We start from the raw sequence: 19,785 nt of genomic DNA on the forward strand, positions 1-19,785 counted from the left end.
TGCTTAACTTACCAGGAACATTTCTAGTCAAAGTTTGAAATAGGACATGAAAAGATACCAGCAGATACACTAGCTATCTGCAAACATTAATGGGTTTTAATAAGCATATGACATGGGTACAAGGTTTATCAGAAATTACAAGATGCTTGTTCATCTTGTTTTATTAAGTTAAAGTCTTGTATATGGCATAAATCCAATGTACCTTTATACTTACATCTATTCACACACACAATGTTTTCTCATCTGTTTTTTCTTAAAACATACACTACACTGAAAAGTAAATAATGCTCTCAAGCACCACTAGACTTCACCACACAACAGTTTTGAAAGAAACATGAAGTAACAAACCTGCAATAATGACGTTAGGGACGGATCAAGAAGAAAAGATGAAACCAGGGTGGCTGAAGTATGCTGACATTCAAAGACTACACATTAGCTGTCCAGACAAGCTCAGGAGAAAGGCACAGCTGGTTATAAAAAGCTTTGGGTTACTCACCTCCAGACGGCTGCCGAGTTTTTCGGGGAGATCGTGGTTCCCTGCGATAAGGATCATTGGAGCCATACAGTTCAATAGTGCCTAGATTCAAGAGCACTGTCTTCTGGAGGTAATCAACCATGGCAATACCATTACAATTTCCAAAAACTACTCTGGAAAAATAAGTGCAAAGAAAGACTGTGCTAATCAAACACTGGTGAAGTTTTATATGGGTATTTGTTGCTGTTCAGCATTAAGACTTCATAATTTTTATTAATGACCCTAAATTACACATGTTTATAAATTACTATTACTATTTGAGATTGAGGTTAATTGTTCTCTTGTGACTTGGAGTACAACAGATCACCATCATAGTAGTTGACAGCCTGACATACCCTTAAATGGCACTTACTCTTGGCTGTATAATGACAGGTGAGGAAGAGTGACAATGATTTTTCTCTCATGTTAGCATCATCAGTATCTACTGTGACCCAAAAGGAATCATCTTTAAAGCACAACAGACTGCCTCTCTTGTGTTGCTGTGCAGCTCATGTGGATACACATGGAAGCTTAGCTCTTAATAGATAATTTTAAGACATTTTAAAAGACTAAACAAAAAAATGTGTAGAATGTACTCACAGGCCGTACGCTGAGTTGACTGCTAAGCTGGTTATCTGTTGAGGAGGCTCTCCACTCACCCACACTAGCTGGATAACTAGCTCAATTTGGTAGCCTGGAGACTGCTTCAGAGGAGAATTTTTCACTCTGCAAAGTAAATAAAACATGGTATCTTTTTATTACTCTCTGCAGTCTCCATGTTTTCCTTATGGGTTCAAAATTCATTAAGTTCTACACCACACTGGACTTCAGAAAGCTGGAAAAAAGGCAAAAGAACCAACACAAGCACATAAAACCATCCAGAAAACCAAACCAACCAACCAACCACCACATCTGAATTGGTCATTCACTTCTTTAAGGGCCTTTTTGATTCATTACCTAACTGAAAATTGAGCAACAATCACAAATGCTTCATTTCTGGCCTCCTCGGAGCAAGACATAACAGCATTAGCATGTGGTATTGACTTGAATAAAGGTGTTCAATGTCTAAAAGGAAAGTGTCACCCATTCTTTTCAGTGTTCCTGAAGGAGCTCTGGTTTACAGCAAGGGACAGGGGTGATGGGTATATGTGTAAGAAGGCTATGGGAAATGGAAACGGAAGCACAATGCATTGATAAAAATGCAAACAAAAAGCTGATGATATGGTAGAGAAAAGACCACGAAAGCAAGGTAAATTACTATAGTGGTAGACCAGTTGTATAGAATGAATCTGAGAATGTGAGAATTGAAGCTCCTGGGAGGACTACTGGCATGCTGATGAACAAACTTTTGAACGTCCTGAAGAAAGGATTAGGTCTTTCTCAACTTATAAGAGGAAATCAAAGTTACAGAGAATATAAGCTGCACTGGTTCCTTAATTCCTCTTATTTCACTCATTCATTCTCATTAACACATTGTGGTTGCTAATATTTTACAAAAATTCAGAATTTTCCAGTTTTACTACTTTGCCCATGTTTCTTTAGAAAGACTTTTGCAACTCAGTACCACCATTAGGATCTGAAAACTACCACAGAGAGAAAAAAAACCCATCAGGATTAGTTATTTTCTGGGTGAATGCACTGAAAGAAATACAAACCTTAAAATTTCAGAAGACAAAAAGTACATATTTATCTCAATTTTTTATCTGAAAAAAAGTTCAATGTACATTCTGTAAGAAAAGGTGAGGGTCCAGAGGCCTCATAATGCACTCTCATAGAAGCGTAAAAAAAGGATTGTCTCCTTTTAAGTTTCATTTCTCAGATGCGTAAAAGCTGACACACAAAGAACCCTAAGCGAAAAGACTCCAAATTTTATTTCTTTTTAAAAATAAAAAAAGAAATCTGAAAACTGGTCAAAGACCTACAATGCAGACACCATGAGGGATCATGCAAAACGAAGACCCATGAGAATGGGACATTAAGTTTTGTTTCCTGTCCCTAAAAATACAAAGTAGTTCCCTTGGAGAGTTATGGAAACAATGCATTTATATGCCTAAGGCTCTGGAAAACTGTGAGAAATACACGAAGACATACTTGGCCTAAAGTTAAGGAAAGCCACAACACAAGAAGTTGTCTACCCATTTCAATAGACAATAAGATTTCAAAGTAACTAGTTTGCTGCTATTGAAAATGTTTGCTCTGAAGCATGAGCATAACTATACCAACATCTATGCCAAAGTTTCCTAAAGCAGGCAGTAGTCATAAGGTAAGAATTTTCAGGGTTTTTTTGTTTTTTATAACCAGCTCATGAAGTTTATGTCTCATGACATCCTTGTAAAATTTCACACTCAGAAGTATAACAGAACGTACGTACTTTAGACATGGGACATTATCACGAAGTCCATCAGATGAACTGCTACTCGTAGATGGATGAGACTGGGGAACAATGGACTGAGGATTGGAGCCTGTGCCCGGAGTTGGTAAAGGTGGCACCTGCTCACCATCTGGAGATTCAATATCATTTATTTCATATAACAGGCGTACTTCCAGCATCTGTAAATTCAAGTTATAAATTATCAGTAAACTCTGGCTTTCAAAAAACTAGATATGAAATAAACCAAATGCAATTGAAAATATCAGTCATGTAAATGACATCCAGGACTTCTGTCTTTTAGAAGATAAAAGTCCTTCAATAAAACAAGTGCAACCTAAGCACACACATCTAGACTTTGGAAATAGTCACATCAGCTACCACAGACTAAATCTCTGAAGATTGCTAAAGCTTGGAAATCCAACCTATTTCCCAATATTTAAGACTTTGCCGCTTAACATTGGAAAGAAATTAAATACTGGGTACAAGATCCATTTCATTATTGTTCTGTACACATCATAAATTCTCAGTTATGAAGATGACTTCCTAATGAAATCCAGGAGTGCTGAAATTAAGAGTTGAAGGCATACAGACCTGTACACATAGGCCTTAGTTCAATGTTTGATGTTGCACTGAACTAGACTATATATTTAAAAGAATTTTAAGTTCATGATTTCAGATTTCCTTCTGCTGGATATATAACAGTATTATAATTCATTGTAATGCAGTATAAAGAGTTTCTGCTGTTTTATTCTGAATACCTGCAAAGTAGAACTTAACTCATGGACTGAAAGAACTATACAGTTGTTTTTTTTTTTTAAAGCATTCCCAGTACTGAAGAACAGTTTGCTAGGAGACGATTTGTAAAAAACATTTCGAAAAGCTTTGCCCTCAGAATTGAATGTACTTGTACATCAATAAATACCATAAGTAAAAAAATATGCCTCATCTCCTTAAACTGAGAATTATCTGAGAGGGCAGAATAAGGGTGGGGATATTAAGGGAGGAAGAAGAAATCAACAATATTATGATTAACACTTCACTTAGAACTTACAATGTTTTATAATTAAATGGCTTCAAGTTAGCTTTCAGCTCATACATTCAGGCAAGTAAAGTTGCATGTGTCTGACTTAAAGGAATTCTCAAACTCTTGTAATAGACCTCATCGTTACATCTTACACAGAATGAAACAATGACACAGCAAAGTCCTTAACAGACCTTAGGGCAAACCTGGCACACTTCTACACTTTTAGCTCTGCATACTGCAGAAGTTTTGCCAGAAAGTAATTATTAGGAATCAAAGAATTAAAAAAAAAAAAAAAAAAAAGCATCAGCTACCTAAAAAATTTGAAAATTCTTCAGCTCCACATCTCATTCACTTCTGTTCTCATTTCACCTTTAATATAACCAAATTTTGACCCACTATTTGCTTCGATAAACAGAATGAAGAACTATTATTGGCTGCAAAACCTGAAAATGACAATGCAAGCCAAAAATCTTGGTCTGCAATTTTCACTTCTGCTAAATTTAATAATTTATTATTTTTCATACATCTCCTCGTTTTGAGGCAACTATTTTTGCTATTGCACTAATAAAATGAAAGACAATGAAGTAGCAAATTGCTACAGTACAAAGTTAAACAAACGGTTACACTAATTACCGGAATGACTTCTGTCGTCACCTCCTGCTTGCTGAACCTGTAAATAATGACATGTGCAGAAACTCCAGCTACGCAGAGCATTCTACTTTCTGGACACCATGAGATGATCTGAATAGCATATGGATCTTCATCTACTATATCTGTGTTTGGTCTGTCATCTTTATTCCGTGATTTTTCAAATACTTTGGCTGTTTTTAGCTTATAGAGTACTTGCAGCATTACTAGGAACAAACCAAAAGAAAAAAAAATAAAATTAGTTTTGATCCAAACAGTTATTTTTCTCTTGGTAATTTTTGTAAATTTAGAACCTTCTCTTCATAAAGCTACCACATTCAGCAAAAGAGGGCAGAGTAGAAGCACTGAGTACCTGTGCGGACTGCTGTGCAGTGCACCACCTGCCCAATGAAGAATCAGCTAGTATAAAAAAATCAAAGCAAACAAAACCCCAACACTTTTCCTTAGAGATATATAGTAAGCTTCAATTATAAACTAAGGCCTCACAGCTTCTCAAGAGTTAACTATACTTAAGGATCTCTTTACAACAACAACATCTAGTAACATATGCCACACTCACAACTCAGCCTATCTATGGCAGAGAAAGTGAAGCTCCTGTCCCTTCTCCTTAGTGTTTCAAATCCATGGACTCTCACCTGTGTTCTCAGACTTAACAGCCCCAGTTCCTCCAATTTATTTTGTTCTGTCTGATCACTCAAAAGGGCTGCCCTCTGATCAGTCCACATTTTTCTTGACAGCATGTTTCCTAGGACTGTTCTAGTGAGGCCTTGTGAAGTAATTCTTCCACAATTTTAAACTGTGACGTTGGTTCTACAGATGGGCCCACTTATTTATCCCAATTTTTTTTTTTTTTTTTTTTTTTTTTTTGTGCAACATGGACACTGCAATCCGTTACACCTCTTTTTTTCCAGAACATAAATTCAGAGCATAAAGCATGGATCCTATATTCAAATACATCATCTTGGGTGCTACTGAAGAATCAGCAATTTCATTCTCAATTGTAATTCTAATTCTTCCTTACATTTTATTTCAACTGTCTGGATGTTACTTTCAAACTTCACAGGCATATTCTCTAGTCAATGGCCAAACTCACTGCTAAAAACACTAATCATATTATTAAGAAAACTTAATTTCTAGCATCTTTTCTCCTCTTCCGTATTTCAGTGATTTTACCTGGACCACTCTTTGCTAGCTGATCTGTAAGACTGCACTATTAGAGATTTAAGAGTCTTAAAAATCAAGATTCAGGATACCTGCAGTTTATTTTTTTTAGAAAGAAACTAAATGCCTTTAACAGAATCTCCTTTTGACAGATCTATCCTCAATAGAATTTTTAAGCACACAGAATCAATCAGGTTTGTGGTTCCCACCTCCCCACAACCCTCTCCCCCAGGTTCCACCCCCACCCCAAAGTAAAATTAAAGATCTCTAACACTCCAAATACTCCTCCTCCCAGTTTTTAAACATATACATCACATCTGTTCCCTCCCACACCCACATACGCCTTAAGCATTTTGGAATCTCACCAGTCTTCCACAAGTGTTCAAAGACAACTGATTATGATTCCAAGATTGCTGCAGACAGCTTTTAAGTACCAAGATTAAGGTTAAGGAGAACTAGATTAATTAAAGCATCCAATTGTGTAGTCCCTTCTAATTTGAACTCTTACTGCATTTTTCACAATTAGCTATGTAGACCATCCAATGCAATTCACCCTTTAATTGAAGAGACATGTAAAACAGTATCAGACTTCTCAGGCCTGCTCAGTGTTTCAGCAGAGTAAAGTGTCTGCATTTTACTTCATGTTCTCCTGCCTTTCTTCACAAATGCCTAGATCATTTTATTAGCACAAATTAGCACTGGTTCCAATTCTCATTTTTAGATACTGTAATTTATGAGGAGCTGATGTCTTATAAACACATGCCTCTCTCCTGTCTAAAGAGACAGAAATAATTTACTTAAATTCAATTGTACTAAAAAGCAATGCATTTGCCTGTCATGCATTTCTATGCTCAACAATGTGCTTCTGAAGACGCTCCAAAAAAAACCTTTTAGAACTCTTTCATTGTAGCTGGCTCTTGGACTATGAATGCATTTCCACTGAGGTGATAAAAACAGTGAAACAATTAACTAATAAATAATGTTAACTTTATTTAATTTTAAATCAAAAGTTTCCTGTGTAGGCAGTGACTGTACATAAGGCAGGAAATACTGAGAATGACTAGTCTGCAATTACATTCCATTAGAGAAATCAGTAAGTTTAGAGAACTCCTACTGCACAGGAAAAATATCTCTACTGAAAACACTTACTTGCTGAGGCATCCCAAAACTTGATTGACCCATCAGCATGCCTATGAAATATTAAAAAATTAATAAGATGGTAAAATGGTTAGTTGGAGTGTTAGATCTCTTTGTTACTGATTAGAAAGTATATGGCTAACATTTTTATTAGTATTCTTAGTGACACTATTTCCACAATTTATTGGAAGCCGATATTTTACAAACATGTCCTCCAACTACTTTGGAGAGAAGGGACTAAAAAACTAAAAAAATGTAGAGGCTAACTCTGTAAAATGCCACTGTACTAATTTACCACTTTTAATGCTTTTTTCAGTTACCTGCATTACCCCTAAGCAGTTTAGTATACCTTACCATGTGCTGTTTCTTAAAAGATGCCCTTTATGTGGAGATATCTAAAGGAGATGCCTAAATATACTGTATTTCAGTGTAAATGAGTCACCTACCTTGTTTATTTATCCTTGAAACTGAGAATCAGATGACTAGTCTTTTTTTGAGGGACTGTCCCTCAAAATCTTTGCAACACGTAGTATAAAGTGACAGTAATTCTCATTAGGGCTAATGGGTTGTTCTAAACAAAGGTTTAATAGTGCTCTCACTTTCAGTGATGCGCTGCACAACTATAAATTAAATTTTGTTCATGCTTCTTAGAGTAGTATTAGAAAGGTCAGTCTCAAAAGAGACCAAACCAAATAGATTTAAGTATCTGATTGTCCTTTTTGAAGTAAAAAAAAAAAAACAACTTGGCTTCCCTTTGAGAACAGAACTCAATAACTATTTAATGGACTTCCTATGCTTTAAACCACTATTCAACTATTTTCCAAAAGTTAAAGAATAAAAGATAAGTTTCAGCCAGGATATACTGATGGCAAGTAGACAATCACAATACCACATACTAATAACAATAATCCTCATCATCATCAACACCCCTGTAAAACACCTGCTATCATTTTATTCCTACCTTCTCTTCCACATTTTGATTTACTTCCTTGTTAATGCCTCAAGAAGATTATGCTAATGACTTGTCTGGTGAACATAATTTCTTAAATTCAAACCATTCTTAGAACATTGTTTTCTATTAGAGGAACAAAATATTCTCATTTCTACTTAATCAGTTAAGAAAGATATTAATACACTGTGGTGTCACTTACCCTGTAATAATTATCTCTGGATAGCTCTGTGTGATCAAACCCCAGTTGCCTCCACTGATAGGCCATTCCTGGAAGATTAATAAATACACTGAAGAAGGAAATATCATCCAGTGCAAAGTTAAGCCACTGAAATGACTGCAGATACTGCAGACTCCAGTATTTTACATGACTTCAAAAACTAATTGGCCATATCCACTGCAGAGGAAAAAAAAAGAAACCCAACAGGGGTTATAAACAACACCCCTGTTCCAGGAAGTCACTTAGCTTCTAGTGATACAGCAATCTATGGGAGCCCATCAAGAAAGCATGACTACAGGCTTGACATGTTCTGTATACTCCCTAAACATCTGCTATTAGCCACTGTCTAAGACAGGAAGCAATGAAGCTTTGGTCTTAGTATGGCTACTCATGTTTTTTAGAGCTGATTTTCAGTAACTCCAAATACGTATGTATGTTCCAGGTGTTGTACCTTCTTACTGTAACCTTGACGTTTTTGTCGAGCGCCAACTGAATAGAGTGCAGGTATGAGGTCCACAGGACAATCAGCAAAATATTCACAACAGGTAACCGGAGATTCGTGTATAGTCAAAGGATAGGGATTCTCAAATATAGGGTACCTTTAATGGATGGAAGAAGAAGACTGTTAATCTAGGCATTATTATTATTTAGAACACAAGTAAAATACCAAACACTAAGTTTGCTTTTTTTTAATAGAGGAAAATAAATAAATATCAAATTAGATTGTGAACCAATATACTATGCAACTTCAGTGCTCATCCAGTACACTATCAAGATGCTGTACAGTAGACAGAACCTGGAGTTTGCACTGTTTCTAGAATATTTCTAGGACACTGCTATTCCCTGCAGTTTATTTTAAAAGCTTGCTATTTTAACTATCTGTGGAAAAACTGAAGTTACAAAGTCCTAATTGTAGTAATGTGGAGCTACGAATCTTTCTAACTCCTCAGTCTGTTCTTCCAGGGAGAGACAGGAAGACTTCACTTTTCACTTGGCATTATTATAGTGTTCTTAGACAGAAAGTTGTCCATCACTTTTCATAACCTACTTGCAACTCCAAGATCACCTTCTCAAAGTTATAGACAGCAGCACTCAATTACCAATTAGAAGCAAACACACACATATACTACCCACCACCTCCATCAGAAAAGTGACACAGCCTTAATAAGGAAAAAAGGCAATAATAACAGTAAATATATCTGTGCTCAAAAAACATTTATCTCCACAGAAATGCATACTATGTATACATGTGCTTTTTGAGTTTTGCCTTTTTTTTTAGAGGCAAAAAGGGACAAAGCTCAACGCATCTAAAGATTTAGCAACAACAGATGAAAATGCATACCAATGCATACCTCTATACCAATAACTTCATACAGAGCTAGCTGGAAAACTAAAACAATCTTTCAAAAGTTGAATGAAAACAATGCTTAATTTTAACCAAGCATGACAAATACATACGACAACACAAGGCAAAATTAGGCTTCCTGTAGCAAAAAAAAAATATATATTATTTCCATTGCTTTTTTCAAGTGTGAAGCCATTAATAATTTGCAAGTCAATCATAACAAAGACCATTATAAGTCTGGGACCAATATAAGACTGGGATCCACCTGGCTAGAGAGCTACCCTATAGAAAGGGATCTGGGGGTCCTGGTGAGAAGCAGGCTCAGCATGAGTGAATAGCGCACTGCATTGGCAAAGGAGAGCAGGGTGCTGGGTTGCATTAGCAAGGGCATCAGCAGCAGAGACAGAGAAGTCACTGTCCCACTTTACTTGGTGCTGGTCAGGCCACACCTGGATTACTGTGTTCAGTTTTGGTCTATGCTATACAAGAAAGATGTAGACAGGCTGGAAAGGGTCCAGAGAAGGGCCATGAGTATGATCAGGGGATTGGAGGACCTGCTGTATGAAAAAAGGCTGAGAAATCTGGGCTTGTTCAGCCTTGAGAAAAGAAGGCTTAGGGGAGACCTTATTACCACATACCAGTACTTGAAGGGTGGCTACACCAAGAGGAAGGAGACTCCCTTTTTACAAGGAGTCACATAGAAAAACAAGGGGGAATGGTTGCAAGTTTCTCTTGGGGAGATTCCAACTGGGAGCCCAGAAAAAAAATTTCTTCACAGTGAGAACAACTGAACATTGGAATAGTCTTCCAAGGGAAGTGGTGGGTTCCCCTACATTGGGCAGTTTTAAGATTCATCCTAACAAGGTGCTGGGCCATCTCACTTAAACTATATACTCTTTTTGTTTCTTTGTTTTATTTTACCTTGAAAGGTTGGACCAGATGGTCCTTGAGGTTCTTACAACCTGGCATTCTATGATAAGTCTTCTAAAAGCAAAACTGCTGAGGTTTTTTTTTTAACATAAAAATGAACAAGTCTTAACTTCAAATTTTCAGGCACTGTAATATATTTCACTTAAACAAAAAAGCTTTATACAATCCATCTTATTTCAGGCTCATTAAATCTTTTTTAATTAATCTTTCAACATGCCAATGTTGGAAGCTTAATGCCATTGGTATATCAGAAACAAGCATATGGGCATGTAACATTAGGAAACATCGAAGTGAAATTGTTCAGTAGCTGCAAAGAACAGGACTAAAATTGATCTTCCCAGTTCAGTAGTCTTCATGATCTAAGCTATCACCATTGAATTTGAAGACACATATTTACAAGTGTGTTTCACCTGACAAGGATTTATTCACAAGAACTGGTGACTTTTAATCAGGAATGATACAAAAACCTTATCTGTCTGGTTCCTATGCTAATTCCTTAATAGTTGTTACTGCCTAACTAATTTCAAAACCGTTAATAAAAAAAAATTGTAGGACCCAGAATTTTTTATCAACACCTAACAGAGTATATGGACTGTTTTTTGCAGGAAGTGAAAAAAAGACTCAAAGTTTGTTAGGCAACTATTAATTGTAAAACCTGTAATAGGATACTACTTTTACACAGTAATAACTATAACTTAACTATATAACTTATAATTAATGACAGTAATAAACCAGAGGTACATATTGCCATTCTAACTTTTATGTATATCATATTTATTGCATCAGTATTGAGTTAAAGTAATACAGATAGCAATTAATTTGAGAATAAAATCAGCAAATATTTATGTGATGACAACATTCAGTGTCAGCCAAAATTACCTGGGTTATCTAAACAGTTGTTTCCCTTGCTTCCTTCCCCAGAATTGCAAGCTCCCCTCCTAGAACTAAGGAAGTGACTTCAAAAATTAGGATAATTAAGAAAGTAGCAGTGGTCTATGAACAATTTCTGCTTGTAAATCAAGCATGGAAGAAGTCACATAATGTCCTACTCATCTGCAACATATTAATCTGAGACAAGTTTATCTACAAGGATTTTCAGTACTGCTGAAGTAACCTTGTATTAATATTCAGAATTTTATGTTCTGGACATTGAGGTAGTATGGCAGATAAAAAAGCTATGGGGAAGAACAACAGGCTCATCACTGCAGCCAATCATTAAAAAGACTAGACAAGATTCTTACCCATTTTGTGCAAGGTCAATCAGTACTAGGTCCTTTTCTAGGAGAACTACTACAGCATAAGGTTCCTGAAAGTCTGAAAACAAGAAAGAAAGAAATTACTCACTGGTAAATGTAGCTCTTGCATGCGCAGCCTCAAGAAAGTGTTCAGTCCTTGCACTCTATCAGTCAGAAGTAGAAAAGCCACTTAGATGACTATCATTTTGATGATATTTTATACACTTACTCCCTTCAATACTCCCAGTTAATTTTGCCACTGTCTCCCTTGAATTCAGTATTGTGAATTCTCTTCCAACTTGCTAGAACCATTTACACAGCTCAAGTAACGGGGAAAGAAACATGCAAAGGTACTTGTATAAGCAGTATTTTTGAGAAAGAGTCAGTTATTGAACAGCAACATCCTCCCACCCTCAAACTGCCTTTCCTCATATTCAGAGGAGTTTAAATTCTAATTACTTAAAAACTGGATTGTAAGACAGCTGACTTGACAACAGTGTAAGCAAAGTGAAAGAGCTTAGCAGTTTTATATATTGACCTAAGCAGTTTTTATATACTCTGATGAAGCTGTCAGCTAGAAACGTTAGATTCATCATCAATATAATACTATTAATCTGGGGCAACTACCTAAACTATGATTAAAAAAAAAAAAAAACAACAAACCTCTTCTGCAGAAGAGAGATTACAGCATGGTGATGAACTCCATGTGACTATTGGAATGAAGTACCTAAATGTTAAGAGTACTACACAAACGCTAATCAAGATTTAGCACTGAGTGGGAAGGTCTTATGTGCTCAAATTGATACTGATGAACACATCTGCTGCAATAACTACAGCTTAAAATGGTAGTGCTATTTTGTCTGTACAGGCCTTTGGGATTAAAAACAGTAAAAACATGCAACCAGTAATTGGCATTGCTCTAGAAGCAAAAGAGGTTTTATAACAAACTATTCTATTATGATGTTTTGCAAAGTAGAACATAGTTCAGACAATAGGAATAACAGGTTACTGCAATGTGATCTCAAGAGACAAAACAGAAGAGCAACAGTAAAGAATATTCTGATGGTATAAAACTCCTGAGAGAAGAGGCTGAAGTACTAAAAAAAAAAATAATTTATTTTTTACATAGCCTACCATTAGGATATGGTGTTTCACAGAGGGTTAGAAAATCAACAATAGAATAATCCATTTCTAGTACAGCAGTACTTTTCCCATGCATAACTGTTAAACAGGGTCTTCTTCCTACAGTGTCGTATGACAAGCCTCCTGAGAGAATGATGAAAGGCTCCCTGGAATAAAGAAGAGGCATTTCAGATTAAGCCAGGATAACATGTTAAAAAAGAGACTGGGCAGCTTTTTCAATCTTACAATAAAATTCAATGAGTTATCATTAAGCAGAGGTAAATTAAGAACAATACAAACCAGCTCTCCATTCACTATGTACCTTGGGTATGTTTCAAAACTTAAAAAACAAGAGTTAGAAAAGTGTAACTGAAGTCAGATGTCTCTTCCAAACCTTTTGTTCTTTATTTCTTACTTAACCAAACTTTGCAACCATTTGCCAAAACGAGATCTAAAAAATTTCATTAAACTTCAGAATTCTTTTCTACTGAACTGCAGATTCATGTTTGCAAACGGCACTGTTTATCCACAACATAAGAAAGAGTCTCATTTACTTCCTGTACAGAATTACCCTACATTTTGAAGGATGAACAATCTTGCAAGCAGCATAAAGTAATTTTGCACTCACGATAACATGACTGTCTTGGGGAAGCAAACCAGCTGCTTCATAAGCTCAAAGACCTAACCACTTTTAGGAAGCAAGAACATAAAACAAATGTCCATACTTCTCATACATATACTCCAGACATTTTATCCATTTCCCTCCCTACCACTATGCACAAAATTCAAAGAACCACGTCACAGACTACTCCTACTGCCTAACTAAATGGCTGAATATAGCCAAAAAAAAAAATATTTCTTGTAATCTTAAGAAAAGAAGTTATAGGCTTCCCTTAATTTTTTTAAAAGTCTTTACAGAAACATTTTCAAATACATCCACATTTTATCCAATACGCACATCATACAGAGTTTAGCATTTCATATATTGAAAAACAGGATGAAGTAAATATTTCTTTTACTAGTTATTTTATTCTTTCCCAATTATCAAAAGTCATCACTCATTTTAATGCTGTTTGTTTAAAATAAGGCATAATTTTTTTAAAAAAGCAGACATTGTTTATAAGTATACAGCTCAAGAAATTTTGCACATTATTGACTATTGCCTGAAATTCCAGGTTATTTATCTGGAGGAAAAATAGGTAGTGTGAAATTCCTCTGATCTACTTTTATATGCTATTTAGATAGGAATCCTAACATGTCTAACAGCTAACATGTCAGTATCTGGAGAAAATTTGTAGAGGGAAAAAGCCATCCTCAAGAGTTCTTTTAATTTTTGTGTGCCTATAACACCATCTTTCCCACACTAAATGGCTTTTACTAGTCAGCATGTGAAAGATAAATGTGACAGATTAGAATCATAGAATCCTTTAGGTTGGAAGAGACCTGTAAGATCTTCAAGTCCAACCATTAAGCCAACACTACTAAGTCCTCTGCTAAAACAGAATCAATTAGGTACATGTTTTTTTCTTGAAAACTGTGTATGAAGGGTTTAGTTTATGCACATGCTGCCCTTCATGAGTTTAAGGCTTGGCTGAAATGTTCTCTGTGTTCATAGCATTGAAGGCAAAGCAGACAGATAAGCTTTCAGTTTCTACAATTATTTCACAATCTGCCTGATCCTTTGGAAAGCCCTATGACTGAGGAGTTGATAGGATCAAAGAGTTCTGCTGGCTGAGAAAGAGACCTCAAAGGAAGGACCATTAATTAGACCATGGGTCCACCAAGTCAAATATGCTGCCTCCAACAGCAGCCAGAAGTATGTTTCTAAGAAAGGAGTGAGTTTTCACCAAATCTTAATTTAACCTTGGTTCATTATATTGGAAATTCACACAATCTTTTATGGGGAGGTCAATGAAGTAATTTCAGGAATAGAACAAATTTTAATTTAACCTGGATATCAGTGAATATCCATTTCAGGATATCAGTGAAGAGAAAAACACTGGTGTGATGTATTTGCAGTATCTCATTGTATTGGAATGACTTACTGGAATATTTTTTTTTATCTACACAAAGTCTTTTTTTAAAAAAAATAATGTTGCCAGGACAATTGGCAGTAATCATTAGATTTGTGGATTCACCAAGATCAACCAACAATAACAGAGTGACAAACTTCAGTTTCTAAATTCATATATCAACAGTGAAAACTGCATGCTGGTTCCTCCAGGTTTTATTTCTCAAGGTAATCAGACTGCTTTGGGCAGGCTTGCCAGTCTGTAGCCTCATGAAGAGAAGAACAGAAGAGCCAAGTACAGACTACATAGATGTGTCATATGAATTTTTCACCTATGAATAAAAGATTAAAGTTTACCTTAGTTTGCTAGAAAGACTAATAGAGGTTTGCATATGAACTTTTTGTATTTTCATGAAACCATGGATTTACCAGGAACACAAGCTGCATGATTACTACTTAAATACTTAAAAATGTTGTCCTTTAGTTGTGATAGACATTAAAAGATTAGTGCACATAAATGTTAAATATAAATGCATAATTTAAAATAAAAAATATTGTACTTTACATAGTAGATGAGATTGAGTCAACTTTGGCGGTTACATTTTACCTACTTAAAAAAAAAGGAAAATCTTTAACAAAAAGCAGTGCTCAGCTCTTAAGAGAATTGCTACATAGCATTTTTAGCAGCTGCTAATAGTTTCTTCTACAAAACAGTTCTGCTTCAGCAGGCTTGGAAGAAATCCCTTTACATTAATTTCCTCGGTTAAATCTTTAATGTCACTTGAGGAACACTATAAAATATTCACTACAAAGTAGGGCAACGTTCCATTGAAAAAAATTTCAGAAAACACAAAATTAGGTCTTGCAGTATATGAAAACATAATACAACTAAGAGCTGAGTGGCTCACAATGCTGGATGGTGTTTCTGCTCAATTTTACAAGTAAACTGTCAAATGTTAGCCAATTTCTGGCAAAATGGATGTGAAAGCAGCATCTACACAAGTTAGTACCAGTTGGCTTCCCTTTCATACCATGAGCAAATTTGTCAGAAGTTAATGGCTAGTAATAAAGGTGGAAATGATTTCAAGAGTTAGTTTAGTTTAGGATTGGAAAATCTTGAAGCAGCAGAGAATATAAATTACAAATTCATTTTGGGAAGTGAGCTTTTGAAGTGACAAGCTCACACAACAAAAGAGTATGATTCAAACTAACTGAACAGATCAAGAACTTTTACTTATCCAGAGACCTCATTATTATTGTAATCTCCAGGTCCCAGTTATATTCATCCATCTTGCTAAGACATACTGCTCTACAGTTAGTCAATGACACCTGCATTACCTACCAAGATAATACCCTTTCTGATTATGTTTTATATGGGAAGACCTTTAAGTTGTAATTTCTTTAATACCAGGATCTAGTAGTGAAAAATAAGCTTGAGCAATTTTACCATAATGCTAGTGTCAACCAGAGTAAATACTGTAAGAGACTAAATCTGGAAGGGAGGCGAATGGCATTAGGAAACTCAAGAGCTTCTCTAGATTGACTTGAAACAGAAAGGCATGCATAAAACACAACACAAAGTATTTTGGCAAGCTCAAGCGGTAACCTACCTTTGGCATTCAAAGAAATGGAGTATTTCAGATGAAACGAACAATGACATTATACTCTGAAGTTGGAACATTATGCCAATTTGCTCTAGGAATATACCAACAACTTGTGATCTTCCCACACACATTCTCCCAGAAATAAAACTAAAGACATACTATAGTTGTAGGGTAAACAACTTTGGCCTTGGAAAAAATACACAAAGCCACCAATACAATACATATGGGTATATCAATATATAGTAGGCAACTATTTTACATCAATTAACTAAGCTCACCAAAAGTAGAAAAAAATTTTTAGAAAAAGATTTTTTTAGAAGATGGGAAAAAAATCAACAGTTACAAATAGCTAAACAACTTCCTGTGCTCACCAAGCCACTTTACATCATTTAGCAGCAGTCCTGGCCAACAGAGAATGTGCCAGTTGACTGAAGGTTAGTAAACATGACTCCCATCTACAAGGGGGACTGGAAATAGGATTCATGGAACTACAGGCCTGTCAGTCTGACCTTGGTACTGGGGAAGGCTATGGAGCAGATCATCTTTAGTGCCCTCATGCAGTACATAGAGGACAACCAGGCAATCAGGCCCAGTCAGCATGGTCTTATGAAAAGCAAGTCCTGCTTGACTAACCTGATCTCCTGCTATGACAGGATGACCCACTTAGCAGAGAGTAGATGTTAACTACCTAAACTTCAGTAAAGCTTTTGACACTGTTACCCACAGCATTCTGCTGAAGAAACTGGCTGCTCATGGCTTAGATAGGCATATGCTTTGGTAGAATAAAAAATGTTTGGATGACTGATGAGGCCCAAAGAATTCTGATGAATAGAGTGAAATTCAGCCGGTGGCCAGTAATAAGTGGTGTTCCACAGGGCTCAGTATTTGGGCCTGTTCTCTTTAATATCTTTATCACTGATCTGGACAAGGGAATCGAGCACATATCAGTAAATTTGCAGTTAACACTAAGTTAGATGTGTGTGTTCATCTGCTTGAACACAGGGAGGCTCTACAGAGGCATCTGGACCAGCTGGATCAGTGGCTGAGGCCACTGGTATGAAGTTCAACAAAGCCAAACTCCAGGTCCTGCACCTGGGTCACAGCAACCTCACACAACACTAAAGGCTTGAGGAAGAGTGGCTGGAAAGCTGCCTGGAAGAAAAGGACCTGAGGGTTCTAGTTGACAGTGGGCTGAACATGAGCCAGCAGTGTGCCCAGGTAGCCAAGAAGGCCAACAACATCCTGGCTTGTATCAGAAACTGTGTGGCCAACAGGACTAAGGAAATGATTGTCCCCCCATAGCACTGCTGAGGCCATCCTCGAATAGTGGGTTTAGTTTTGGGCCCCTCACTACAGAAGGACATGGAGGTACTGGAGTGTGTCCAAAGACGTGCAATGAAGCTGGAGAAGGTTCCAGAGCACAAGTCTAATGAGGAGCTGCTGAGGGAACCAGAGTTGCTTAACCTGGAGAAAAGGAGGCTGAGGGGAGACCTTATTGCTCTATACAACTTCCTGAAAGGAGGCCGCAGGGAGGTGGGGGTTGGCCTGTTCTCCCAAGTAACAAGAGATAGGACAAGAGGAAACAGCCCTAAGTTACACCAGGGTGGGTTTAGGTTGGGTATTAGGAAAAATTTCTTCACAGAAAGGGTTGTCAAGCACTGGAACAGGCTGCCCAGGGAAGTGGTGGAGTCATCATCCCTGGAGGGGTATTTAAAAGATATGTAGATGTGGTACTTAGGTACATGGTTTAGTGGTGACCTGGCAGTGTTAACAGTTGGTTATGATGATCTTAAAGGTCTCTCCCAGCCAAAATGATTCTATGATTCTATGGATATTTTATCTTTATGTTGCACTTTTTACTCAAACATTTCAAAGCACTTTAGAACCAGGAATAAAAGGAACTCCACACAGTTCTTGAAATACTGGAATCTTAATTGCAGTCTTGGTAACAAAATATGCTACTCAAGATACTGTCATTCTGTCTGAGCTTCTTGCTGCAATTACTGCTTTGTTACATTTTCAAAGTACATAATTGGGCACAATTCACTGCACACTACCAAAAAGCTTCTGTCAGTAATGTTTTTGCGAGAGGAACACACATTCAGAATTTAGAATATTTGCATCAGGCTTCTATTCGTCAAAGTTCAATTTTTCAGGTCTATGCTTTAGTGTCTTCTGTGCTTTATCTGCCATTTTCCTTCAATATTCTCCAAAGATTGAGCAAAAATACATGTGAGTTTAGCAGCATGGAAGAAGCACGTTGATAATGTATTACCAGCATCTTTACCTAAGTTAAGGTTTGTATATAGTTCACATATGTTTTTGTAATTTATTCAGCAATCTGATTTACCAGAACTACTTCAGATGTTTTACCACAGCTCAGTGCCATCAGGGTATGTATTCCACCAACTTGGAAACAAAGTACCTTCCCAGAGAAATGCTTTTATTTTAGTTATGTTAATTTTGCATACAAAAAAAAGTCTTACCCAGCTCTAGTTGTTTTATATTCCACCTTAAGTATAGGTTTGCAGGGTTCTGGCTTCTTTCCATCCTTCAGCTGCTTTCCTAAAAGTGAATTATTTTCTTATATTAATCTTGAAGTTCCGTAACATGATGACAAATTATGAAATTCACTATGCAACTTGCAAAGTTCAACATTCATACAAACACATATTCAACATCTGACAATTATAGAGTATGCTCTGGATCAAAATAAAAGTGTTTATTAAAAGAGACCAAAACATTAAAACAAAGTTAGTCTTGTCTAACTAATTTTACTACTACAGTAGCAGTTTTTTTATTTTTTGAACACTACAGGATCATAGAGAAATCTACAGCTTCCTTTTCCACTCTAGTCCACAGCCAGCACCATAACCATGGAATTCCTGGAGACTCAGGTAAACCAGGATGCTTGACTGTTGCATCTAGTGCTATGACTGTAGCCTCACAGATTATCCTCACAGTTCACACTTATCAATCTGAGGTAAATGAGATGCTAAAACATGACTTGGACACATGCAAATCATGTAACCCTGGTGTTTGTATGAACACTTTCGAAGAGCAGCAGCGTATTTCAAAGAACAACACAATGTTACTTTCCAAGATCAACATGAATGCAAGAATTCTCAGAAGTGGGAGCATCTTACCAGATGCTAGTCTTGCTCTGTTACAAACCTTTCCAAAAACATGTATGGTAATCTACACATTTATACATGAAACAGATGCTTGCTTATATGTATTTTAAACAACATATGGGATTGTAATGTCAAGCAAAAAGCAAGCCCTGCAAAATACGCACTAGTTTTCAAATCAATGCCATTACATGCGAGGCAATATTAAAGTTTGGAAATTTAGACAGAATGTACTGATTCAAGATCTTACTTCATAAAGAATTTTAAATTTTTAATGAAGTCTATCAGAATTTGATACAACAAAAGTTTTTTACTTGCATTGCAAGTGCATTTTTAATACCTGGTTTTGCAAAACATACTTCTGTTAAAAACAAATTCTCTGT

At 36.3% G+C, this 19,785-nt stretch overlaps 1 protein-coding gene across 1 annotated transcript in view; it reads right to left on the reverse strand.

The window, feature by feature from the left end:
• Nucleotides 1-19,785, reverse strand: part of STXBP5 (syntaxin binding protein 5 (tomosyn)) — a 102,035-nt gene that overhangs the window by 30,149 nt on the left and 52,101 nt on the right. The window contains exons 9-18 of the mRNA XM_008935584.1: nt 18,758-18,836; nt 12,669-12,823; nt 11,541-11,613; nt 8,476-8,623; nt 8,007-8,074; nt 6,868-6,908; nt 4,543-4,763; nt 2,886-3,064; nt 1,115-1,240; nt 497-648 (exon numbers count right to left, since the gene is read on the reverse strand). Of these exons, the coding sequence (XP_008933832.1) occupies nt 497-648; nt 1,115-1,240; nt 2,886-3,064; nt 4,543-4,763; nt 6,868-6,908; nt 8,007-8,074; nt 8,476-8,623; nt 11,541-11,613; nt 12,669-12,823; nt 18,758-18,836 (1,242 nt within the window). The remainder of the gene's footprint in view (nt 1-496; nt 649-1,114; nt 1,241-2,885; nt 3,065-4,542; nt 4,764-6,867; nt 6,909-8,006; nt 8,075-8,475; nt 8,624-11,540; nt 11,614-12,668; nt 12,824-18,757; nt 18,837-19,785) is intronic.

The sequence above is a fragment of the Merops nubicus genome, unplaced genomic scaffold, assembly GCF_000691845.1.
Source record: "Merops nubicus isolate BGI_N331 unplaced genomic scaffold, ASM69184v1 scaffold1452, whole genome shotgun sequence".
NCBI lineage: Eukaryota > Metazoa > Chordata > Aves > Coraciiformes > Meropidae > Merops > Merops nubicus.